Source organism: Plutella xylostella, chromosome 14 (assembly GCF_932276165.1).
Source record: "Plutella xylostella chromosome 14, ilPluXylo3.1, whole genome shotgun sequence".
Taxonomy (NCBI): Eukaryota; Metazoa; Arthropoda; class Insecta; order Lepidoptera; family Plutellidae; genus Plutella; species Plutella xylostella.
This window is the reverse complement of record NC_063994.1, coordinates 1,872,749-1,900,124: the sequence shown is the minus strand read 5'-3', so window position 1 is coordinate 1,900,124 and position 27,376 is coordinate 1,872,749. Positions and strand designations below refer to the sequence as shown.

General features: G+C 39.4%; 2 protein-coding genes across 2 annotated transcripts; both read right to left on the bottom strand.

The window, feature by feature from the left end:
- Positions 1-2,152: 2,152 nt before the first annotated feature.
- On the bottom strand, positions 2,153-12,639 carry LOC105391180 (cathepsin O). Its single transcript, XM_048625449.1, has 6 exons — positions 12,357-12,639; positions 11,424-11,695; positions 5,310-5,442; positions 4,724-4,917; positions 3,464-3,583; positions 2,153-2,357 (listed from the first exon to the last, which is right to left on the bottom strand). The coding sequence occupies exons 1-6, from the start codon at positions 12,543-12,545 to the stop codon at positions 2,171-2,173; spliced, it is 1,095 nt and encodes a 364-aa protein (XP_048481406.1). The 5' UTR covers positions 12,546-12,639; the 3' UTR covers positions 2,153-2,170.
- Positions 12,640-13,055: 416 nt separating this feature from the next.
- On the bottom strand, positions 13,056-27,094 carry LOC105391179 (ecto-NOX disulfide-thiol exchanger 2). Its single transcript, XM_038120448.2, has 10 exons — positions 26,935-27,094; positions 26,555-26,831; positions 25,847-26,218; positions 25,237-25,760; positions 24,534-24,677; positions 23,455-23,638; positions 17,878-17,984; positions 14,499-14,609; positions 14,029-14,166; positions 13,056-13,550 (listed from the first exon to the last, which is right to left on the bottom strand). Exons 2-10 carry the CDS (start codon positions 26,829-26,831, stop codon positions 13,209-13,211), a joined length of 2,199 nt encoding a protein of 732 aa, XP_037976376.2. The 5' UTR covers positions 26,935-27,094; the 3' UTR covers positions 13,056-13,208.
- Positions 27,095-27,376: the final 282 nt, after the last annotated feature.

Sequence of the window (27,376 nt, the reverse complement as noted above, 5' to 3'; positions counted from 1 at the left end):
AAAATTACACAGTAATGAAATGGTATAACCGGCGATTTAATGACAGTCGTTTCTTCCAGACAACCCTACTAGTGAGAACCTACGTATGTGGACTGTTAGGTGTAAGGGGAGTGATTATGGTATTCCAGTGACATTACAAGTAGATATTAGTATGTAGGTATATTTAACTACACTGTATAAATGTGCCACTGTGCCTTCACACAAATTCAATCAACAAATTGCTGTGAAGTGTGCACAAACCGCAAAATATCATTTGATAGGCTCAGATAGGCTAATATAGGTTAGTACTTTAGTTTGAAACAGTTCCATACAACAGCGATACCGGTTGAGCAAATGTTGAATTGAGATATGAAAATTTGCAACAGTTGAGTTCTACGTTGAGTAGTTTTGAATATTATTAAGAATAGTTTAAACATAATAGATACGTATGTATATGTAGGTAAAAAACTATATGACGTGATAAGATAAAAGTTGAGATGTTTTCAACGACTTGTTTATTGTTGTTAGATAATCGCGTTATCTTTTGTTTTTATAACTGTAGTGGTTAGGTTAAGTGTGTGGTACAATAAACAAAAAGTTGATCCCAAATTTTAAAGTAAGTAGTTAGGTATTCAATTCGATAAGTACCTACCTAAAAAATACATGAGTTTGTGGAATAAAATGCAACTGATTATCCACAAAAAAGTTTATTTTCTTTCGTTTATACATCCAATTTTAATTAAAGGCACTTTTTATCGTTTTAAACTAGGTCTAATGGAATGTAAACTTGCTCAGATATAAAAAATATTATTTAGTTAACACTTCGAGCCCTATGTCCCTGATTAGTGATTTCAGGACCTGATGATGATGATGATTTAGTTTACACACTTACGCATATTACCTACCTAGACACATTTTGGAAATATCTACCTGCAAAGGTAATCGTGTGCTGATGGTAGTTAAAGAATCTATTAACTACCTACACTATCATTTTATAAACAACGTTGATTATAAAATGATAGGTAGTGTAGGTAGTTAATCACAGATTAATCTTCGCTTCTAGGCCGTTTCACAATGTCTGGTTAGTGGCTACCTGTGAGATAAAAGACATGCTCTCACTTTCTGTTATTGTTTTTAGACAGTGACAGCATGTATTTTTTCCCACGGGTAGCCACTAACTAGACATTGTAAAATTAGTTATTTATTTTAATAGTAGATTAACTTTTAAAACTTCTGGGAAACTGGTCAATAGAACCTTACAACATTTATGGACTAGATTCTATTTTGATCGAAAAAAGTAATGTAGGTATACCTAATAATAACAATATGTATTACAATCGGAAGGTGATATTGTACACAAGCCAAAAGACACGAATATCAAGGTATAGATCACAGTAGTTGGCAAGTTTTACTTATTCGAGAATAACTTATGTTTTTCTTTCATTATTAATATCATAATTACCATGTTTATTGCTCTTACTTCTTTTACCTTTAAAGGTATCCGTAAACCAAAACTAAAGGCCATATATAAATCTACTGAACTAGCGCACTAATAACATATTCATTAAAGCTAACATGGTCAATTTGTCAGACAATAGTTCTCACCCTGTTAACAATAAGGTTTAAAATTTTATTGCACAGATAAAGTACCTAAAAAAGATTTATTTGTTCTTATATTTCAAAACAGACTTATTGCTAGGAGCTGCTACAACTACATAGGTACTAGCATTAGCTACCATTCAACCTGTAGGAGGTTGGAGGGAAGATATATTTTAAACACTAACTTACATAATGTAAAAAAGGTGGAATTACGGTTGGCGAAGAATTGGCAGACGTGAAGAAGAAATTGTTACTTCAATCATACAAAATGTAAACAATTACAATTTATAATTATTACACTATAATGAATTCTAAAAATTCGTTAAACTTAGCAAAAAGTTAGTAATTAGGTAGGTATGCCATTTCCTTCCTCCAGTTTTTTAAGACACTAGATTCAATCCACCTATCATTATTTAGTTCATTATACGAGTAACTATAACTCAATACCTACATATATCTATAATCTCATAAGACACATAATTTCTTAACAATAAAAATACAACATAAACCAACCCTAACACAATTTTTTTTAAACAAAAACCACTTCCCAACAACGTACCAAAAATCTTTATAAAAACACAACCTTAAACCATTACTTAACATCAACAGTGGAGACCTCTAGCGCTAACCCGCATATATTGGAGCCCACAGCCAGGTGTATATAGCCTGCGTTCCCAAACCCTGGTCCCCAGGAGTTCTTGGCTATGTAGTATGGCACTTCAGCTGTGAGGTCGTAGCCCACTATCTCGACCGCGTGGTTTAGATCTGACGCTGCACCGCTGGAAGTAAAAGAAATTGATTTTAGGCCGTGACAAGTATTTGATGGGGACTAGTTTAGTGTTTGTAGTGTATAAAGTATTTATTGGCAAAGTACGCTTTTATCTGCTCAAGGCACTGTGAGAAAAGCATATGCACTTACTCACTAAACCAGCAATAGACTAGCAATATTAGGAAGGCAGTTTAGACTTTAAGCAGAATAGTAAAGAAGTTCCATTTGATAAGCCAGTTGCAGGAACTATGGCACATGTATAGATTTTCAAAAAAGGCTGATAGACCGTGTCTTTTTCTTAGCATATCGTTGACAAATACTATAGCTGGACTTGGGTTTGTTTTCAATGAAATCTATGGAAGTAATATTACTTCCATAGATTTGCATCACAATGAAGCGTTTACACGGGTCGCTTCACAAATCGTCTCATCAAACTGCAAAGGTGTTAGTTATGCCGAGTTGCAGAAAGGAACTTAAGCTAATGTCGGCATTAAATCTATGTCTGTCTCTTTCTGTCCATATTTTGTCAAAGCAAGGCAGCAATCAATTTAAGGTCGACATTAGCTTAGCTCCAGTTTCACCATACTCTGTTAGATCATAACAAGGGATTAGTTCTTGGATTTTGACACATTTGTCTAGAATTTAATATGGAGATGACGTATAATTTTATTGATAACACAATGAAACAGGGGTGTTAATGATCTAGCAGACTATAGTGAAAGTAGGCCTTAAAGTAACGTAGTGCAACCATTGACAAAGGAATAAAGAGAGGACATGGCATATCCACGAAAAAAATGCGCCTACCTAAACTTTGGTTTCAATTAAAATGGCGGCTTTTTTCTTGAAAAATGTAAACAAACAAATTGTTTGACAGCTGAAGTACCTTGTGTTTGGATGTCAATCAACATGGCGACCGGTCGCAATGTTGTAATTTTAGGCAAAGACAAAACTACTGTTGTCCTTTTTTACGTAGGATAACACCAATAAGTTAAAAAGAGACGACGATATATTTTTAAGTACCGATTTTTATGCCAGGTCCTCTCTTTATTCCTTTGTCATTGAGTGCAACTCAGCGTCAGTCAGATAAATAAATGTCAGTCGCTGACAGCAACGCACCTGCAGTGGAACTGTATAACGCCGCCGAGGTAGTTCTGCCAGGTGAGCGCGTTGACGGCGACGGCGACCGGCCCGTGGGTCGCTAGCGCCTGCAGGATCTTGTCCTCCGCTCCCACGAAACTGTGGAATGGTTAACTGTTAATTTATACTAAACATTAATAGAAATTTGTTATTTTAGCGATCATGAACCTAATTTGATTCATGGTTTCGAATGAAATTCTATTGCGTAACGTTAGAATTTTGTTGTAATTTATTCGTCACCTTAAATTTTACAGTGACAGTTGAAGATACGCAACGTTAACGGAGATTCGAAAGTCTTGTAATCGCTGCACCGGCCTCTGTGGAAAACAGCACCGGCACCGGCCTCCTCTTGGAGAAACGGAGATGTTGCCGTTTTTATATGCCATACATATTAGGTTAAATGTTGTTTAATTCATCACTAAGACCCTGTGGGTTAACACAGTGGCTACTTGTTATCCAGGAATTCCCACGGCGAAGCTTGCTTGTAATAACTACTTACAATATAATATATAATGGCTCAACTTGCTGGCCATCGACAGAGAAGGATGAAAGCGCCTGATGTCAGCCCTAGACTCCTCTGAGGAGTAGCGGGAATGAAGAGAGAGGGAGAGAGAGAGATAATATAATATATAATCTACTAATCTACCTATCCACCTAAGTATTTACTCACTTGTCGCAAGTGAACGAGGCGACCTGCACTCCGGTGGCGTTCTTCTTCAGTTGGCAGGTTCCATCCGCCAGCCGGAGGGGGTACTGGGCCTCGCGCTGCAGGGAGGCCCCGGACAGCAGCAGCCAGGCCAGGCCAGGAGCAGGCAGGGGTCCGATACTATACTACCTACTATACACCATGATATGGACCGCAATTTTATCAAAACTAGAGCTGTTTTAACCGCGAGTTTTGCTTTGCTCTAAAAGGTTATCCCGTGGGAATTCCGGGATAAATAATATCCCATTTCATTCTTCTGGTTTTAAGCTACCTTCTTACAAATTTTCAGCCAAATTGGTTTATACATTCTTGAGTTATACCTAAATATGTAACTAACACAAAGAATGGCTTTTTCAGCGAGCTCCGCTTCTCTTGGCATCGCTCTAGAATGTTGTCCCGTGGGAATTCCGGGATAAAAATTCTTTTGGTTCTTAGCTACCTCCCTGCAAATTTTTAGCCAAATCCGTTGAGCCATTCTTGAGTTATACCTAAATATGTAGCTAAATCGGGAAAAAACCCGTTGAGTTACTCACTCATCGCAAGTAAACGAGGCGACCTGCACTCCGGTGGCGTTCTTCTTCAGCTGGCAGGTTCCATCCGCCAGCCGGAGCGGGTACTGGGCCTCGCGCTGCAGAGAGGAACCGGACAGCAGCAGCCAGTCCAGGAGCAGGCAGATGTCTCCGCCAGAGCAGCCACTGTTGCCTAGGCCGGCGCAGTCTATTGCTTCCTGTAAGGTTGGATGGTGTGTGAAGAATGGAATTTTATTGATTGCAGCTAAAATATAGTTATGCGTGAGGTGAGTTGAAATCGAATATGCTGGCTTAGTTTTGCGAATAAAAAAAATGTGATAGGTACAAAAACTTTTATTTTACGGTCATCATCATCAGACAAAACCCTACGCTCCCCAGTGGCACCTATCACTCTGTCCTTCTATGGCCTTCCTCGGTCGCAAAATCGCGATATAGCGACGTTTATCTACGTCGATTGCGAACCCGTGTAGCCGCAACAGGTGCCATGTTCACCCTTGTTACTTGTAAGCCACATTCCAAGTTAAACTGCCCTGTTCATAATATGTTTGCATTCGGCAGGATTCAAAAACAAGTGAAGTTATTATTATACCTGTACACTAAGCTGCACGTACTTCCCCGTGGCGATGGCGTTCATGGCCTCGATCATGCCGACGGCGCTGAAGGCCCAACACGCGCCGCACAGACCCTGGCTGCGGACCGGGCCTATCACGCCTTGGGTACGCCTGGAATGAAATTAAGTGTCATTGGACTACAATATTGGGATGTTTCTTACATTAATGGTTCGCCTGACGTGAGGTGTGAGGTGTACTACCTACACAAATATTATAGACACACAGCATGCGTCGCACAGACCCTGGCTGCGGACTACTACTACCACGCCTTTGGTACGCCTGGAACGGGAGATTGGGGTATACAGTGCTTTTAAAATTCATGCTTTTAACTATGTATGTGCTTTGTAGAGTCTGTGGCAAGAAAAAGGACCTGAAAGGACCCCTGTCATAGTGATAATGCTACCTGAGAGGGTAGTGTGGGTCTAGTTTTCTTCGCACCAGACTGTACTACTGTTTAATCGGTAACTGGATTGATTCAGTGGAAGACAGAATTCATCTAAAAATTATCTATAAAATAAAAACATGGATTAATTTAGTCTACAGTCCATTCTTTGTTACTACAGTGAAGTATTTTACTTCTTTAATTATTATGAGTAAGTCATTAAAGTTACGCAATCGTGTATAGTCACTTTAGTGTTCATCTTTATCATCATCCAAAACATAATGACTCATAGAGTCAAGAGAAAAACTTGATAATGTTTTAAAGACATAAATCTAGCAAAATATTAAGGAATAAATGAATATGATCCTTTCATTCAGATGAAATATCATTTACATTTATGTTCACTGCATCTAATCAACCAGCTAAACTCAAGTTTAGTTACTACCATTATTATTAGCTGTGTAACATTAATAATAATAATAAATAAACTTTATTCATGCTAACAGAGTTAGATTCAACTTAAAATTAGAAACTTATTATAATTCATGCATGAAGTAACATAATCTGAAGGAGTAATTATTTGATATGTCGAACTGTTGTCCTTACTAGGTTAGTGAATAACCTGTATAAAGGACATCAGTGCCACACCCAGACGAAGAATACTTAAATTATGTTATTTCTAATATAAGAACGTAATTAAGTAGACACATTATAAAGAGATACAGTTTCGAATTTCATTATAAAATGTGTAATTAAAGCTATATAAAGTAAAGTAATAATATATACCCAATTTGATGGGAACATAATAAGAAAAATACATAGGTAGGTAATTTAGGGAATACTAGGTAATAATCGTATACAGCAACTTAGTAATTATCTGAATATAATAAAGTCATAAAGTAGATTTTAGTCTATTTAATCTAGTTACACATTTGCGAGTGTCTCATACATATACTTTTGCAAAACTACGGTAATGAGACAATAACGATAAATATACATATTTTCTTTATTTACGTAGGTATTACGATATAGTCTGTAAAATTTCTTCAGTTTCAAAGTATGTTAGATTTTTTAGGAATTTAGTTATAATAGTTTTACATTCGTAATGAGTTAAATCAATTAAAGGAGAGCGTGAACTTAGTTTATTATATAGAAAAGGACCAAGGAACAGGAAAAAACGTTTAGTAAAGGCAAAGTTGGTACGTGGTATCGTACATACTTTGTCTTTGCGTCTCTTTGTTATTTTAGCGAAGGGAGTGTTGCGATGTTGGAGAAGTATAGTTTGTAAGATAAAGAGTTGTCTAACCGTCAAGACGTCGCAGTCTTTATACAACTGAGCTGTAGGGTACAGAAAAGGCCTGAATGTTGCGACTTTCAAAATTGCTCGTTGAGCCACTTCGAGAGGTTTTAGTGTGGTTTTTGCTGAGCCACCCCAACAGGTAATACAGTACGAGACAATTGACTCTACTAAGGCCTGGTACACTTTCCTGACGATAGAACCATTAGCCACGTGACGTAAGGTCTTAAAAATATAAATGAGCTTGCGCACTCTACTTGTTAAAAGTTCAATATGGACATTAAAATTAAGATGACGGTCAAGAGTAATACCTAAATATTTTATAGTGGGGGTTGGATTTATTAATGGACATGCGCAAGTTTCATTGACATCACAGGAGTGGGCATAGAGGAGGATGGGGGACTCTGGCTGAGAGGACGGGCGTAGGGAGTAGGTTATGAATTTTGTTTTGGAGGTGTTCAGTGTTAATGTGTGAGATGAAAGCAATTTATAGATGGAATTAAATCCTGTCTGAGCTATATCCTGAAGATCGATCCATGTGTCTGAATAGAATGTAACAGCGGTATCGTCTGCGAATGATATGATATTACCATTTGCTACATCTAGGTTACAGAGGTCATTGATAAAAACCAAGAACAGTGTTGGCCCCAGGATACTGCCCTGGGGAACGCCGTAGGCTATTTGTTGTTCATCACTAAGGTGATTACCAATTTTGACAATTTGAGTACGTCCAGTAAGATAGCTATGAAAAAGATCCAACTGGCGACCTCTTATGCCATATCTATCAAGTTTGGATAGAAGGGTCGGGATGGGGACTGTATCGAATGCCTTAGCGAGGTCTAGAAATATTGTAAGTACTTTTTTATGCTGATTAAGTTTGTCTACGATGAAGGTTGTCAGGTTGTTCGTTGCATGTGCTGTAGATTTTTTACTTCTGAACCCGAACTGTCGGTCAGAGATGATTTTATATTGTTCAAGGTAGTCTGTAAGTCTTTTATTCAGTAAACGTTCTAGAATCTTAGACATTGATGTGAGAACTGCAATAGGGCGATAATTGTTGACAGATTCCCCATCCCCACCCTTGTAAATAGGATGTATAATCGCTTTTTTAAAGGAAGACGGAAATATGCCTTTTTCGAAGCAGAGATTAAAGATATGGCTCAAAATTGTTGCAAGAATTAAGGAGTAACGTTTTATGATTGTAGTAGAGATTCCATCCCATCCAGTAGCTACATTATTTTTTAAGGAGTTTATGATTGAAAGGACCTCGTCAGGGTCAGTGTTGACTAAGGCAAATGAACTTAAATTAGTACGGGAATCAGGGATAGGTTTATCAAAAATAGCACCTTTGGGATGAGAAATTTTATCAGCCAGCTCCTTTCCTATATTTACAAAGAAATTATTAACTAAATTACAGGATTCTTTGGGAGAAGATGTGGTGGAAATTAGTTGAGATGAGGAATGTTTACTCTTGCATGTGTTGGTTATTTTCTGAATAGCCTTCCATAAAAGTCTAGAATCTTTACCAGCTTTATCTATTTCCAAAGCGTCATATTGTCTTTTTGCTTTCTTTATTATTTTATTACAAAAGTTTCTGTATCGTGTATATGTCTGCTTTAATATTAAGTTTTCCGGAGATTTTCTTAACTTTTTATGAAGAGAGTCTCTATTTTTTATACACCTTACAAGCCCCGGAGTAATCCAGGGTTTGAGTATCTTTTTTCGTTTTGATAAATTTATTGTTGTACAATTATTGTGGATAGCTTCTGACAACAGTGACTCCAGTGATTTCATAGCAATATCTGGCTCAGTAATTTTATAAATTTCACTGAACTTTAATTTATTTATATCAATATCTAATGACTTATAGTCTATTTTGGTTATACTAGTAATGGCGCCTGGATGACGCTGTTTAAGTGGTAGGCAAACAAGCGTTGAGAAATGGTCAGTGACTGTGGACTCGTAAACAAGTGTAGTAGCAGTGGATTTTGAGCGGAGTAGTACGTGATCTAAGCAACTAGTATCTCTTGTGGGGATTGTGTAACATGGAAGGAAGCCATGATATGCTAAGTGGTTGAGATAGTAATGCGCACGGGTGTCGAGGGATGAAGGTTTTATATCTATGTTTAGATCCCCCGTTAATATAACATTTTTAAAGTTAGAGACTGACTTTAGGATTGTATCTAGGCAGGAAAGAAAATTATCTATACAGTCTATGGATGGGGATCGATAAACGCAAATGATGGCTGTAGTTTGAGAATGTTTTAAAATTAGTCCTGTGGCTGTACCTTTGAAATCAGGCTCCTCCCATGAGATTAAAAGGTCCTTCTTGACGTATACCACAACCCCGTCGTTTTGGTTGAGGTTTTTGTTTGTAGATATAGGTAGAGAGTAGTCTTGTATAGTAGGAAGTAAAGCGTTAGATGCGCATAAAAGCCAGCATTCGGTAAGAACAACTACGTCACTGTCAAAAGAGATTCTATCGGTGAGCGTTTCGAAGCTTGAAAAATTACAATTTATAGAGCGAATGTTTTGAGTTAATATTTTTAAATAATTATTAGGGTTTGTGAGGTGTGACTCTGATTGTTCAGGCGCACAAACAAAAGTGTCTGATACAGAAACATTATCAATATCATCTAGTACATTTGTAATATTATCAGTAGCCATCGGTAACAAAAAGATTTAGGGAAAAATAGCGTAAAGGAAACACATAATGCTCGGAATTTAGTAGGGATGTAGCTGGTATGTTATCTAAAATTAAATAATTCCTGTAGAATGAAGCAATTTTATTCATATCGCAATACAGTACTTGATCGTAATTATAGTTTTTTGTAGTTTTGCAGTTGCATAAGTAAGGACATTGTATGAGACCTGAGTAGAAATAAAGTATAACTAAAGTTAAAAATGCATGCATAAAAACTAAAATATAAAGACCATTATTTTTAGGATCGCATAAACTACGCTCCAGTATTTTTTGTTGACAACTGTTTAAGATGGTATTCGTCCTTAACAATAATGTGAGGACCGTCCTTGTCTCTACGTAAAAGAATGCGTCCATTAGATACCCAACAAAATGCGTAGTTTTCAGCTTTCGCAAGAGCCCTGGCGAGAAAGTACAGTCTCTTGGTTGTTTTAGTTAACTGTTCAGCTACGTAGATAGGTGTTTTTGGTGATCCTAGTCCTAGGTGTGACGAATTGAGCTTGTCTCTACCGTTTGCCTTGTTAAACTCTTTCGTACTATTTAGGATCTGGCTTTTGATTAAGGTATTTGAAAACTCCACTGTTACAGCTGAAACTTGGGTTTCTCTTTTCGAAGGCTGACGTGACACGTCTCTGATATCGTGAGGTTGAAGGGCGACGTTTAGAGTTTGTGCGAGTGTTTTTATAAGACAAAACAGGCTTTCCTTAGTTTCAGTGGGTCGCTTAGGAACGTTGCGTATCTCGATTGACGATTTAACAAGATTCTTGTCCAAGGCTTCCAGCTTGTCTTCAATCGTGCAGACCTGAGTAGCTATTTCGTTACGTTGTGACTCCAGACCTGAAATCTGTGCTTCTAAAGACGTTAATTGGCTAGACATTGAATTCATTGCTACCTCAATATCCTTATTAGTATCTTTGACGGTAGAGAATTGGTTTTTCATATCCAACATATGCTTTTCCAGGTTGTCCATTCTAGTATTTTGTGCGGAAATCAACTCCTTTATCATGTCTTTCATATCTTTTTTGAATTCAGAAAGCTCGTCCGCTAGTTCGTCGCTGGCCACTTCACGGCGCCGCTTAATTCTTTGAGGAAGATGTTTCTGGGATTCGGGAGATAGTAACGGCATAGTATCCATGTATTGTGGCTTTCGAACGTCCTCCAAACTACGGGACTCGTTAAGCGCAACGGTGTTGGTTCGAAGCAAGTTGTTAGGAGGTGTTCTTTGCATAACATTCTGGGTCGACATATTAGCAAAGTATAGAGTTTTTGCAACAGTGCGATTATCAATTGAACAGGCGCTGAGCGGGGTCGGGTACGTGCGGTAGGTGAGCAAAACTTGTTATCAATATCACAATCGAGATTATAAGATTGTATAAAACTCACGAATCGCGCACTGATGTCCACTCGTAGGATGATTCTGGGATACAGATTATTTCACTGCACTAGTATTAATAGTTTTAAATTCGATTAAACTGTTGTAGATAGCTTTTCTTAATTTAATTGACGGAGCAAAAGTAAACACGTCTTAACCGCTTGAGGGCGAGCGGGGGGGGGGAATTATATTATGCAATGACCTAAACTGGTTTTCTTGGGCAGGTTTAAGTGTCATTCGACCACAATGTTGGAATATCTTTACATTAAATACCACCCACACAATATTATGTAATAGAATTGATGAACATTTAACTTGATCAGACATTAAGTCTACTTACCAGTCAATTTTCAATGGCAAAGCGGCTCTTTTAGCCCGACTAACAACATTGACTTCATCTTCTGTATGTCCATGATGGTGATGATGATGATCGCCATTGCCCCAACTTCTACCATAGTCCTGGGGCGGTTTGGCCTGTTTCTCATCAGACAAGTGGATGTCCTGATACTCCAGTTTGGACATGTCGCTCAGTCTGGTCAGACCGTAGCGAGCTCGGTGCTCCTCAGGGCCCTGGGCTGCGGCATTCAGCTTCTCAATTTCTTCCAGATTAGCCTGATTAAGGAAATAAACATATGAAGTGGGTTTTAATTTTGATGCAGAACCTACACTCATACACTTTTGGACATAAGTCTCTCCAGAAGAAGGGCAAAACTCTCTGTCATTAGGCATCTGATTTAGTCACTACTGGCTAGTAGCTAGTCAGGTCACTGTATTGGCTGGTTAGAGTTTGGGCATTTCATTGCTTATCAGTCAGCTCAGTATATTAGCAAGTTATTTATTTTAATTTTAATTTAGATTCATAGATAGTCACATATGTATCCAATTTAACCAACTTATTTAATCATTATCACACTTATTCAATCACTATGAGGCAATATTGGATCTTTTTTATGGTCACTGCCATTTGTGAGCTCAGTCATGGATGATTGGGGGGTTAATAAACTCTTGACAAGGTCATACATTATAGATGATTAAATTAGTGGTTAGGATTAGGAGCTCTTAAAGTTAAAATGTATGAAGATTCTCCATGCTACAGAAGGTTCCATTAAATTACGCTACATCTTGTATTGAATTTGAATTCGTATACTGTTCAGTTGATTAAAGCCGTTTACTAATATCCAAGGATTATTGGAAGTTTATAAGAAAGCCTTAGGTTAGCGGCCAACTAAAAAGAATAAACAATATCAATAAATAAATCTCATAGTTAACTTACCATAAAGTGTTGAAATCTTGTCTGATACTCGGCAGGGTCACTTTTATAAGTTTTATTGAACTTGGCAATGTAATCATCAAACATTAGTTGCAATGTTGCCTTCTTATTGCCTGTGTAACTGATAGGTATGGCTATTAGGAGAAGACAAACCAACCCTATCGCAAGGACCCAGTTCCACCATTTCTGCATTTTGTTTTATAGCTAATAACAACAGAAATAACTATAAAATTTAAATTAATAAAAACAAAAGAGCGTCGTCGGTCGCAAGCGCAACGCAACAGAAACAAAATGTCAAAAGTGACAGATAAAAGCTTTTTTAATCACAGATAACAAAAAAATACACAGACCAAATCTAAATAGTAGTATTTACCTACTCCTCTCCTACAATGGGTGGGTGGGTCGGATCTTCTCGATAGAGTACTTATGTATGTTCCTTAGATCGGATACCCCAAGCCAAAACACTTAAAAAAAAAAAAAAAGATCGGATACCAAACAAGAAACCTATGGAAGAGGTATAAAATTACCAACTTCTGCGACCTGTTAGAAGTTGTTACCTCGTCCATAGGTTTCTTCAAAGAGTAAAGTAATAAAGGGGGAGGGTTTCTTCATGCGGACATAGTCTACCTATTATGCCGTGTAGAATTCTTGAAATTCGGCAGTTTTTTTTGTCATATCATATTTATGAAATAAAATAAACGATAAATATAGGATGTCACACTTTATTATAAAGATTATTAAGTATGTTGAAAATGAATGGAACTTAACATAAGTATATCTTAACCTAACCATCAACTATTGCTAACATTACGAAACATAGTTATAGAAATCGTAACTAAACACTAAAATACCAAACTAAGACTTAGCTTTAATAGTATCGAACGTGATATACGTCCAGCGGCGCTCAATGCTCGCTCCAACACCCGTGGTGGTCTGAGCAAACACATCGTCATACTTCTGCAATATGTCACTGACTGTCGTTTGATTGACTCGTGGCAATATCGACCTGACATACGACACAATATAGTCTACGGACGCCCCTAGCGGGTGGACCAATAGGAACGCTGTGATGACGCTGATAAGTCTGGCTTCGGTGGTGGGTACTTTGATGCCAGAAACTGGGTGTTTTTCGTCATCCAGGTCGATGGGTTTTGGCGGTTTCTTCTGGTCTGGTGTGGGTGGCAGCGGTGGGAACACCTGGAAAGTAACAATACTGTTTAGATTTGTGGAGGATGAAAGATTGAATGGGTTGGTTTAGACTTGGCCAGCATGTATGTCAATAGGGTAGAATGTGAAGTCTCCCAACTCTTTCCATCATCACCATGAGAACACAATGGCAAAATTTCAAGCACTTCTAAGTGGGAAAGAGGTAGGATAGGCCCACTGATTTACTCAACCACACCATACGCTAGCTAGAAAGAGACAAAATAGTACGTAAATACCCTTGCTAAAGGCCGGTCGACAAGCAAAGAGAAAATGGAACGTTGACCTTTGCATCTACAACCAATCTCTGCCGCCGGCCATCAATGTTACTGTGGGTACTGTTACTGTGCGCGTGTGGGTACTATTACAGAGATAAAAAGGGCAATGTCCGTTTTTCGCTGTGCTTAGCGACCGTGCTTTAGAAAGAGACACACATACCTACCGCATCCTAGCTAGAAAGAGACAAACATACCTGCGGCGACCCCTGCAGCGCCTGCTGAGCTATGAACTGTGCCTTGAACTTCTCGAACTTTCTCTCCGCCTCCTCCTTGGCCATGTAGGACTCGTTCTTGTAGCCCGCCAGCTCGTACTGCAGCGTCTCGTTCTCGCGCTGTGGGGGGCAGAGTGGGGGGGTTAGGTCGGTTGTTATTGTAAGGGCCCCTTTTGCGGCGGATACATGTTATGCACGGTGTAAGAAATATGTATAATAAGCCGAAAGAATGTGACTCTTGGAGTCATTCTGAACTGCTTTTGTTTTACGACTTTTAAAAATTCACGTAAATAAATAATTATTCTCCATAGAAACATTGTTCAGAGTTATTTTGTCCTGAGCAACCTCCTGACGCTAATCTGGCTGGCCAATCCTTTCACCACGGTGACCAACCCTAGATTCCTGTAGTCCTGGATAAGGTACAAAATGTATAGCAGAAACTATATGCATACCTTCAACTCTTCGTATTTCTCCTCTAAGACCTTCTTGCTAGTAGGTTTGTCGGTCTTCTCTTCCTCTTCATCGAAGTATCCGTTGAACTCTTCCTTCATGGTATCCAGTTCCTGTCAACATCGTAATAAAATATTTAAATAAATGAAAAAACTATAAATTTTATAGATCTAAAACTACTAGTTGGTTCCGAAGACTAATGTTCTGGAGATCAGCTTACTTCGCAGTGCTGCGCAGGACTAGATTAAGAATCCAAGTGAAGTACTGATTATGTTTCCGCACTATCATGACCCAGTGACAATGTTTATTGTATTCGATTGAATTTGTTTACTTCGACCTTTCACACGATGATCCACATACCTTCGTTATACCTGTATCGTATGTCTTAAATCTCTGGAAGATTCTACATAGCTTGAACGTTGGGCACGGCATTTGCAAACGACTAATCAACAGCTAAAACTACCGGTGTGTAGTATAAAATGTTTTAAGATGTTAGGATAAACACACAGCACTTCAAACAGTCATTGTTAGTGGATATCTTTACCTAAAAATACTTCGCAATTTACGATGCAATCGGCAGTTTCACCACCGCTTTACCTTTTGTCTTCGGTCCTTTTCAGGCGAGCGGGTTACTAATACCGTTACAATTCCCATTAGCAGGAGCAGGAAATTTCTTACATTTAATACCCAAGTCTCGAGCCGATTTTGCTCGGCACATGTGCGAAAAAGCCCTAGGTACATAAACCTTACTAATCCTCTTCCAATGTTGTAGATTCAAAGGTGCAATCTTGTAACGAGATCTTATAGCAGCTTACAAGTGTAGAGCTCTACCGCTGGTCCTGTGGACATCTGGACTATCGCTCTTGGTTTCCATAGGACAATCCACGCGTATACAGGGCCCCAAGTCTGCTAAGGAATGGCGGCACAGTTGTGTGTCGGCAGCATGGATTTCGCACTGTAGGTATTCATTATCTGCGTTTTAGGAAATATTTATTGCTACTTTTTTAAAGAACTAATGTTACCAAACAGTAATAAGTGTTAAGTGTTTCATATTGCTCTACTGGGAATCACTAACCAAGAGATAACGGATACCTAAAGTCGGAAAACCATTCAGACGACACAGCATTGAGCCGCCATTCATTAGCAGACTTGAGGCCCAGTTTGGGAAACAGGAACTCTCGTTCAACTGGGGCCGACGGCACTGCGGGGTCACTCTATAAATCGACGAATGAACGAACAAGAATTGTCACGCAATCGGGACGCTAAATACAACGATAGAGTCGTGGTTAGCGCTGCAGTTTTGTTTTTTATAAGCTTCGGACAATTCCTGTTCGTTCGTCGTTTATAATCTTTATCCACTTGCTGCTGACATATGCCCTCCGATGTCCACAAGGCTCTGGAGCGTTCCTAGGAGATGGACAAAATGGATGATGAACCACGCGATGCCATGGATGCCTTCCTCATTGCCCCGCAAAGACTGCTGCGACGCAGCTTTATGAAGTCTGCATTCTGAGGGCTATTTTGCCCTAGAAATCCCTGTTTCTGCAGCAGTCTGATTATCTGTCCCCTGAATATGACGTACCTTGGAGGACCTGGAAGTGTTTAAACCTATTTTTGTGTTGCTTTTCTGGAGATCCACAAACGATGATGCACCGTACTTACTAGAAGAACACGGGACAAAAAAGAATCGGCATACTGGTCCAACAATTACTTTTGGGTAGTAGTATCTTTATCTCTCCAAGCAAGGCCACCCAGGCTGGTTGTAGTATCCTTTCATACCTATAAAGAATTATCAACACCATCAACCATCTCTTTTTGATGTAGTCACTGTAAGCATTGCATGTAATCCTAAAGGAACCGGTACCTAGAAAGAGGCCTGGAAAACGGCAACTTTATTGTGGGGGTGGCTCAAAAAGACTCCACTTACAACAAAACGGCAGTGATTCAATTCAATTCCTCTGGCTGCGTCGGAAAAGAGTAGCCTCGCCGTGATGTCAAACCCTTGGAACGCCAAGACGACGAAACTGAAGACGTTAAAGCTGAAAGCAAAGGTTGTTAAAGCCGTAGATTTCAGCTAACTCGTTACTTTGAAGACTGCTCAAGATTGCTAGGTGATGCTCGTTGAAACCAGCTGGTAGACCGAAGAACTTCTGTGGCTTAATTTTAAACAATCGCTGACGCGTGGTAACTGGATCCTAGATACATAATCTGGTGACGTATATCTTTACCGCTATCTACCTGCTCAATGACTGTTTGAAATTACCTGTTTACTATCCTCATCTTAAAACATTGAAAGAGAATTGGTTGACTGTGCATAATGTTTGATCTTTGGACTTATATATATATTATTGGACATGTCCTATGTCCGCAACATCAGCAAGACGGCTTATTGAAATCTACTGGACTGGAAAAAAATCCAGTTAAAATCTACTGGACTGGACAATCACAATAATATATCGCCCCCTTTATATGAATATTGCGTAGGGTCTTGCCCACCATCTTTCCAATTAAGAGGGAAGTATACCACTTGCTCGTTCATACAAAAAGAAAAAAGTTTTACTACCTCTAAATATTATCCAATCTCCATGCTTTTTAAAAAAAAAAAATCTATAGATTCAAAATTATAGGCACCTCAAATAACGTATTTTTTGTGATAAAAACTTTGTTTAATCAAACCGTTAATTAAACAATAACGAAGTATTTTTTTTTTTAAAGTGAAGCTATAAACCTATATATTATGCTGAAGCGATTGACATAAAAGTCAAAGAGATTGGTTGATATTTAGTTAGTGTAAAACGTTTTCTCCCGAAACCAGAATTTCATCAAGAAAAGTACCTATTGTCAGTCGCGAGCTGCAGTGCATCTCTATCGCACCCGTGCCAGGGGCATGAGAGTACAAGCGATAGCAAATGTTTTCCTAAATACCTATTTCGCTAGAATCGCGAAGGTATACTCTCCTCTTAAGGATTATTCTAACAGACTTATAGAAAGTCTTCATTTCGTTACTTGGCCGTTCTTAACATTAAACGTGCCAAATGGCGTGGATTTTTATCTTAACAGGCGCGGCCAAAGCAGCAGATGTATTAAATGCCGGGCAGGAATGCTCCAATGTCATTTTATCATTGTTTTACACGCTATATACACAATCTTGTATACCTTCCCTGCTATCACCTAGAATCAAACCATCCAACTCAAAGGTCTCTGTCAAAATATTTACCCGATTTTATATTATGTGTACGGGCGAGGCCCCATTGGAGCGTTGCGTTTTCACTGCCATATTATTTTATGACAGTTCCTTTGCGACGGCACAACGCACCAACGGGTATTCACCCTACGTTGTTAGAAACCTTGAGTTCAATGGTTCGCGTGAATTTTACGTACCGAAGTCATTTTCTGCCACATCTCGATATTGCGCCGTTGCTGCTTGGAGAAGTGGTCCCACACTCGTTGCAGCTTCGCCGCCGACAGTATCTTCGCGACCTGCTCGACTATAGTTGACAAAACATAATGTTTACAGTAAAAACAGGTGCTCTATATAACGAGCAATATTCTACAGTTGCTTCTCAGGATTTCAGGACACAAATAATGCGCATTCTCTTGCCATTTTTGGAAAGAAATACACACAGAAAGAGTAAATATCGGCCAAGTTTACAGGGTAGCCGATATTTATTTCGATAAAAACTCACTCCTGGAGACGTGTCGGACGTGTCGGTAAGTTAACACAGCAGTTATATTGTTTGATGTACGGTTTAATGAAAACAAACAAAATATTTTTCAATACGAAATCAGAAAAACAAATTGATACGTCTCTTATACTTAATACTACATAGGCACGAAGACATAATAACAGCAGTCGCTTCCAGTGACACCATCGCTTCTTGCGGCATTCCGCCACCTATTTTTAGTTCGCTCACCACAAGAGGGTACAAAATGTACCTAGGCTATTAAAATGTACTTGTACCTATAGGTAGAGTCTACGAGCTATAGTGAAGGCTTAATAAAAAAAATATCTTTGATAAACAGTACACAGGGCTATATTATGCATTCTATTTCTGGTATCGTTGAGCGCCATCAATACTTACCTACATCGCGCAATTGAATTGCCACTGTCGTTTCGTTTCGTTTCAGTGACAATGAATCACTGAAAAAGTAAGTCTAGTATCTTTGCTTTACAGTGCAACATCTGTAGCCGCACGTTCAAGACCAAGTTCGGCTTCGCAAGCCACGTACGAGCACATGCCAGGAACTGACAAGGTGTCGCCGTCGACGGACTCGTCGTGGAGGACATCATCCTTCTTAAAAATAAGTACCGGCGTCTATATTCCATTTCACGGGGAAAGTCATCTGAGTCGCGAGCACAAGTTTCGAACCTCCGTTAACGTTGCGTATGTAAGGCAAAGTTAGTTCCAAAAGTGACATTTGTTTTTTCCATATGTTAGGTGGAATTTCACCAAACGCTAAACGTATTTAGTAGCCTGTCATAGTCTGTCAGTTAGTACAAAATGTATTTAAAATTTGATTTAAATACGTTAAGCGTTTGGTAAAAGGGCCATTATTTTATTTTAGGGACCATTATCGGTCCCCTACAAAGAAACATTTTTTAAAAATTAAATAATGAAATTCAGGAATATAGCTACCGTCTGTAGCAATTAAATAAGACACCGGTCACAGAAAATATAATGAATTTATGTAAAATACTTTATTTATTTACAAATTACGGTAACTCTGTTGTTGTTTTTGGTAACGCAATTGTTTTTCATACAAAAATTGTCTGTCCCTCGGAGCGAGTCATATGAAACAAGCACAACGTGTGTAAAAAAATATAATGGAAACAATTTTTTTGAATATTATAACGAATATGTCATTATTTAAACTTTACTTCACGGTAATATTCATGATTTTATATGAACATATTATGGGACAATTAATATTCCTGGCCGAGTCCCCAAGTCTAAGCAAAAATACACCTACACTAGGTTACCCTAGGAAATTCAATCATAAATAAACTTTTTTTCACTTTCTTATACCTAAGATCATTTGAATGGCTGTGTATTTGTATCGGAGTGCAGGAAAGAGAGCGGGACGGATAAAATGACCAAGTCTTTCGGATGAGAGTCCTGGAGAGAAGCGCGTGTATTTATTGTGACGCCACTGAGTTACCGGCGACATACGGTGAGTTTTATAGAGATTTATTATTTTATTTCATGCAATATATGTAATAATTAGCAGGCCTGTGTCACTCCGCGCGTGGGCGGCGCAGGCGCCAGCCTGGCGCCTGCCGCGTCGAGTGGGCAAATCTAGTCGGCTGCCGCAAGCGGAAGACGATACACGCGCGCGCTATTTGTTCCTATTTCGTACTAGTTTATAAATGTCGTATTTAGGTATTTATTAAAATTTATGAATAGAAAAATGGACATAAAAAGAAAAAAGCAGCAAAAAAATACTGTGCCGTATTTAATTGCTTAAATACGGATCGTGATCCAAATTTAATTTTTTTTAGATTACCAAAAGATGCTGACAGGTAAAACTAATCTAAGTATTTTATTGATTTCTTCTACGTTCCTTATTTGAAATGAAATTAATCCGAACTACAAACCCTTTTTTTCTCCACGTTGAACAAAGTCTATTCCAATTTTGTTTTCGTTAAAGTATTAAATTTACAGACACAACTACCTTCAAAATGCATTAATGAATCGATTATAAAATGTGCGCTGACCGCTGAGTGGGATTAGTGCTTAACGAAACTAACACGTTCTGTACCATAATATAAATTATATCCATAATATAAATTATAACGAAAAAAAAAACATGTTTTCACAAAATTAAATGTTTTAGGTACTTAGATTCATACATATTTTATGTACTTCAAAATATCTTAACTATGAAATTGTTATTGTTTTTACTGTTTATTTCCAATAGAAAAAAAATTTGGAATAGCTTTGTATTCTAAATTCAAATTAATTTTGTTTTAAAACATGACATTCTTTTTACAAAGTCAGTCCGTTGCTTAGTAAACGTTGTAGTCTGTGGTGCTGAGGCAACCCTAAGGTGGCTTCTTTTTCAATGCGTATAACCACGTATAACTTATTATGCACCGTAGTCCAGTGAAATAAGGCGCATATTCCCTCAAAAATTAATTGGTAGATAAGTAAATAAAAACGTGTGCGGCTGGAACGCGATCTAAATTAGATCTTATTGCTTATGCGATGGAGTCATATTTCTTTGCAGGCCATTGCGAAGATGGGCTTCTGTACCTGGTACTAGTTATTATTCTGTGTAATTAGTAACAATTATTAGGGCATTTTGATATCCCATGTATGTGTATTCATTTAAGTACTAACTTCAAATAGGTTATTGTTTTACAACTGCGTTACCGCTACACTTCGTTACTTTTTCAGTAACGCAGTTGTAGCTATAGTAACTCAGGGGTTTTTCTTATAGTTTTCAGGTATCTGTTACTCAATTTATGGTACAAATATAACATTTGAGCATATTATATTGTTACAGTATAACATTTCAGACTCAATGGCGTAAACAGCGGCTGAAAAACAACGGCTTTATAGGCAAAAAAAATGAGAAATATTTCTTAGTATTAAGTTGTTATATTTTCAGCGATTTTAATGTTTGATATTAAACAAAGAGTTCTGTTAATTTTAGTTTGATAGTTTTTTTCACATTATGATCAGTTTTAATTGAAGAAAGTATAAAGATTGTGATTGAGATACCACTGTGTTACCAATTAACCACAGCGTTATCTATTTGTCCCTCGTTTCCTGAGAGTATTCACAAACATTTTAGCTACTCTATATTAGAAAGAATGTTAAACTAAATATAATAATTATAATTCACCTTATTTTGAGCTATTTCTAAAACTTTGAGCAAAAAATTATGATTATTTTGTCCTTTTTTCGAAAAGTATTGCATTAAAACTTATTGATTGGTAACGCAGTGGGAAACTTTATTATAGAATGAATAACAAAACTGAGAATATTTTGTAACGTAAACTGTTAGATTAATGTTTTTTTTCTTACTTTTTATCTGGTATATGTTTACGAACCAAAATATATGTTCCTAACAATAAAACATAATTTTGTATGAAAGTAACGCAGTAGTATTTTTTTCTCATCGTTCCTCGATTAAACGTCAATAACTTTAAGAAATAGCAAGAAAACATCGCTGCAAATGTATTTAATGAATAATATAAATGTTAATTAACATAAATAAATATTGAAAGGTTAATTAATAAGAAGTTTATTTTTGAAAAAAATATCTGTAAAAGTATGTCCAATTGTACCCAAAATAAAATAATGGCCCAAAAATGACCCTTCGTGTAGATTCGAAAATAGTATCGAATCCTGTGCTCGCTGCACTGATAAAAAACTACCCTTATTCGAATGTAATACGGGTTCTGTCTTTCCCCGTGAATCAAGGTATAAGGTATCCAACGATTTTATATTATGTAGATCCAACCGCGTCGTTGTATGGGTGAATACGCAGCATACCTCGGTGAATATCTTATTTTTTTCTCTGTTGCTCCATCCCTCAGCTCTAATTTACAAATATATTCAATATACATACCCAACCCATATGTACCATCGAAGAAATTCATGCTGGCCAGATTAAAAAATATACCCCAAGCGCAACTCGGCTTGCGGACATTTGTGTTTATAGTAAACACTCATTCAAGCTGTATGCGGTGGCAACTGGAAGATAGTTCCTTATGATGCAAGTCGTTGAGGGTTGAAGGCGTTTTCATAAACATGTCAAACGCACTTTTGTATTGCGTTACCAGTCGAGTAGTTATAACGTTGTAAAACCATTACGCCTGTATTTATAGTTACCTATTTATTAAGAGGTTGACCTAATTTTCATTTTACACAAAACCATAAATCAAACAATATAGCTGCTTTGTCGCGTACTTATTAAATAACAACGTGGACCATGATTAAATACAGGGTTAGGAGAGTTCGCCTCAATCCAATCACTTAAAGTAACTAATAATGTAGCTGATTCTGAAGCAATCAATTATTGATTTAGTGCTGTAAAATGTAAAATTCTTTGTAAATAAAACTCTGATGGGAACTTCTGAAAGTATTTATGCCGCAAAGTTTTTTTCGTGATACATCAGCGATAAATTAATGTTGGTTGCTTCAGTATCGCTACCAGTATTCCACCGTAGCGATGAATTGGACATGTATATTGGTATGCCCTTTCCAAGTCAGACAAGAATAAGGTAGGCACATAAAAGGCAGGGCTGCATTCAGGAAACTTGGTAGAATATGCTGCTCATCCTAGTAGGTAATGCGCCATTTCGTATCCCGTGAAGGATGATGTAGGATGAACCAAGACTTCTTCTTAGCGTGCCGTTGAAAGGATTAACCAGTCAGATTGTACATAGGTGACTGACCAGACATTATAGTTGATAGACTTTTTCCAGGATCCGTCGTTCTGGTGATGGAGTGTGAAGAAACCTAGGCAATGCCAGTAGGACTGTACCTAGACTTTAAAGACACAAGCGTATATCCAGCATTTCCCGTGTTGTTAATGATAATGTAGCATCTACACGCAGTCTGCAGGGCCTCCCACGCTATCCACCTTCACCGCCGCCAATTTCCCAGCATCCAAGAAATCATCAACACCATTAAAATAATAGTATATATTGCTGGACATAGGCCTCTCCCAATGAGCATCCAAACACTCGATCCTCGATCTTCCTCATTCAACTACTACCAACTACTTGTCTAAGGTAGTCAGTCCAGCAGGCCGAAGAGCGTCCCACGCTACACCATCCCGTTCGAAGTGTCCACTCAAGAACTCCTCCACCCACCACCAGTCCTCAGTTCTTCGGCCAACCCACTGCCACTTCAGCTCACACATTTTCAGACCAACAAGTCCTTACAACTACTGCAGTTTACTCATTTTATAATCCACAAGTCCTTAAAAACACAGTCCACTCACACTGGCTCAGGATACGCAGGAACTTGTCCCGCATAGCTGACTTGAGGTTGGCCAGCTCCTCGTCCACTTGCATCTTCTCGTTGAAGAGTCTTCGGACCTGGTTGTTGCTTGCCTGGATCAGGGAGTAGAACGTGTTGGCGTTCTTCTTGGACACCTCCCCGCGCTCCAGCCAGCCCGCTAGCGTCTGGAATAGAAGGAAAGAAAATACATTAGAATAGAAGATGTAAAGGGATTGTGCTCTATCATAAGTGCTACATCGTACGGTCAGCTTCAGATCATCTATGTATGCCGAAAAGGACATACATACATACACAATTACACACTAACGAAACTACATTGCTCTTTTTTGCAATGACGCGTCGATTAATTTGTAAAGTTTATTTATTAAAAGCCATAGATTGCACTGCTGTTAGGTACCCAGAGTCTGGCTTTCTCTAGCGCCCTCTATGACCTATCCTTTTCTTTGTCCTTCTAGAATGTTCTTTATCATTTTAAGATGTTCCATTCTTACCGGAGCGGCCGAGCATAATTAAATAATAGCACTAGTTCTAGCGCCATCTTAAGACTTCCTTAAAATGGCGCAGTAAAACTTCTAGGTTTTAGGTGTTTCTATATCATTCTAGAAAGTTCTAAAGCTTCTATTCTTACCGGGGCGGCGTCTGCGAAGTGGTCCTCGCTCTTGATCTTGTCGGCGAGCGCGGCGAGCGCGGTCGGCGTGAACGGCTCGATGCGCGGCGGCGTCGGCTCTACTACTGCAGCTGGGGCGCCGGGAGTCGAACCCGGGACTTAGTAACCTAACCCTGCGCTTTTCAGTAGTTTTTTGCAACATCGATATTAGAATGTAAACGATGATACAGACACACAGCCAACTTCATTATAGAAAGCGCTGTATTTCTTTAGATACTAGCGCCATCTAGTGATGTTGACCTCACTGAAGAGCTACTCAACAAACTCGAACGTCTCCAGAACTTGTGAATGATCTTCAGATAGATGACGCTAATAGGTATCGGAAAGTTGCTTTTGCTAGCCATAGCGCTCTCTATGTCTAATAATGTCACTCTAGAATGTTCTGTACTTACTGGCGCAGCGTCTGCGAAGTGGTCCTCGCTCTTGATCTTGTCTGCGAGCGCGGCGAGCGCGGTCGGCGTGAACGGCTCGATGCGCGGCGGCGTCGGCTCGCGCGCGCGTTTTGAACGCTCGTACTCTTGTTGGTCGTCGCGGTTCTGATGAAATAAGAGAGATTTTAGGCAATAATAGACCACTGCTTAGCATAGATAACAAGGTACAAGTCAGACGCCTGATTATCTAAAAGAAAGCGAGTGTGCTGGTTTGAATCCTTACAAGGGTATTGTTACACCTAACGAGTAGTGGCGAGACAGTATCCTCGGCCGAGCACACAGTAAAGTGCTAACTGTTAATTGGTCGAGGATCGGCCAAGCATATTCGACCCATTGGGTCGATTACACCTAACGAGTACAGTGTCCTCAGCGGCGCACTCGGTCATTTGCTAGACGTTCTTTGGTCGAGGATACTGTCTCACCACTGTTCTCGTTAGGTGTAATCGACACAATACCGTCTCGCCATTCGTATCGTTAGGTATAATCAGGGTATTATGATGGAAGCTGAATGTGATAAAAACACTAGTTCTCAGTGTTATATTTGCTTTGCCTGAAATATTTATCATCATCATTGATTCAATCTAAATTATGGAAACTTAAATTATACTTTCTCTCTTTTTAAAACTTCTATAAATTGTGATTTAAACATTGATGATAAACTTACCAAGGCATAGTCCAAGAACAAAGTCGTGGCCTCTGCATCAATCTGATCCTGGTATCTGAACCTGTACCCCGACAGACTGAATGACGCCTCCACACTCTCCGGCATCGCAAACCTGATGTGACAGAACCCCTTCCTGTTCAGCATCAGGTCTTTAATCTTGCCAAATTTCTGGAATATCTCCTTAAGTATCTCCTCATTGATCTTATCTGGCAGACCTCCTACAAAGATAGTGCAGCAGCCCGGAGGCTTGTCTCGCCGTTCCGGTAGAGATGCACCGGGAATCGGTGGCAAAAGAACCGCTTCGGACAGGTAGATCAGCTGGCTGTTTAAAGGCATCATGCCTCCCATCATCGGGTTCATTTGCGGGTACATGTTGCCCATCATACCCTGGTCGATCATCATGGACGGGTTGCCGGAGCCCATCATGGGGTTTATGGGCATCATGTTGCCCATGTCCATGGGAGCCTGCCCCATCATGCCGTTGTTGTACATGCCGCCGGGGTACTGCATCATTTGTCCTCCACCTAAAAGATGTTTTAAGATTAATGACATGTTAAATGTAAGGTATGTATGGAATAACTCATAGGTTCATCATAATGTATTTTTTTACCTTGCATCATCATGTTAGAGGCTTGTGGCATCCCTGGGCCTCCCTGGTTCATATGTCCAGGACCGCCCATTGGTCCAGGACCTCCCATAGGTCCAGGCCCTCCCATAGGTCCAGGCCCTCCCATAGGTCCAGGCCCTCCCATAGGCCCAGGACCTCCCATTGGTCCATGGTCCCCCATAGGACCAGGCCCCATTGCATCAGGTCCATCCCCCCACCTGTTCTGCCGGGGACGATCAGACCGGCCACCTCTTCCCTTCCCACCGTAGTCACCTCTATCGCGCGGGCCCTGATTCCCTCGGTTTCTGTCACCGGGACCATCATCAATGCGTGATCTGTCCCTGTCATGACGGTCTCTGGACCGACGGCGTTGTCCTGTAGGAGGTGAAAAAGGTGGTAAAAATACAAAAAAAAAAAACTTTTGTCTGCAATTTTTATGCCTGGTAATAGTCACACATGGAAGAAAATTTTAGATTGAAGGATTACTGAACCAGACAATTAATATAGAACTGAAGCAGTGGCACTCTTGTGCTAGGAAATGTCTAGCTGTGGATGTGTGTTGAGTTATTGAATAGTGCTTAAGTGTATTGACTTGTGAACTTACTAGGTACTGAAAGACTACTCATATTACAGCAAATACATTAATATTTTTGAATTTTGAGGCACACACACTGAACAAACAGAGTAATCTTTGAACTCAAATCCACAAACCTCTATGCCCTTGCATGTCCCGTCTATCCCTGGATCCTCTATTCCCCGGCCTCTGATTGCCCTGATCTTCATGCGAAAGGTCCATCATCATCTGGTTCTGGTCATTGGGCATCATTCCCGGAGGCATGCCCTGAGGACCAATAGCGTCGACATGCGGCATGCGGGGTCCAGGCATGTCGTCCATCGGACCAATCAGGGGCACTTGAGGCGGAAGCAGCGGCGGCATGTGGTGCATGTCTTGCGCAAACTGGCCATTACCATTCCATGAGTTGTTCATCTGCGTAGAAAAGGGGGTGTTTTTGGGTAATCGGCTAATGAATGTGATGCATGATTATTACATTGTTACTTTGACAGCCATGATAAAATTGTGTTTGATTTACCTTGAGATTGGATGAGATGGCACACTATTATCAATTATCAACGGATAATGATTACGTAGGGCCTTCTTTCACTGCCTAAGAACTTTATCACAGCAAATAAAATAAAATAATCGTTTCCTCACGAAACAAAAACATTAACTTTCGTTTCGCTTCGTTTTTTTTTAACATTGATCACAGACAAAAAAAACACCGCAGACTAATTATTGAGGTACTACTCATACCCCATTTACACTCTCGCACGAGTGGCGAGGCGAGCGAGGAGGCGAGGGGCGAGGCGCGAGTGTGAACAGACGCTCGTGGCTCGCCTCCTCGCTCGCCTCGCCACTCGCGGCGCTCGCGTCCGGAGCGGTTTTTGGGGCACGAGTCAAAGGAGCTCGCGTCGCACGCGAGCGGGTGTTTACACTCTCGCGTCCGCTTCATTCTGGCTTCTACATCGTGCCGC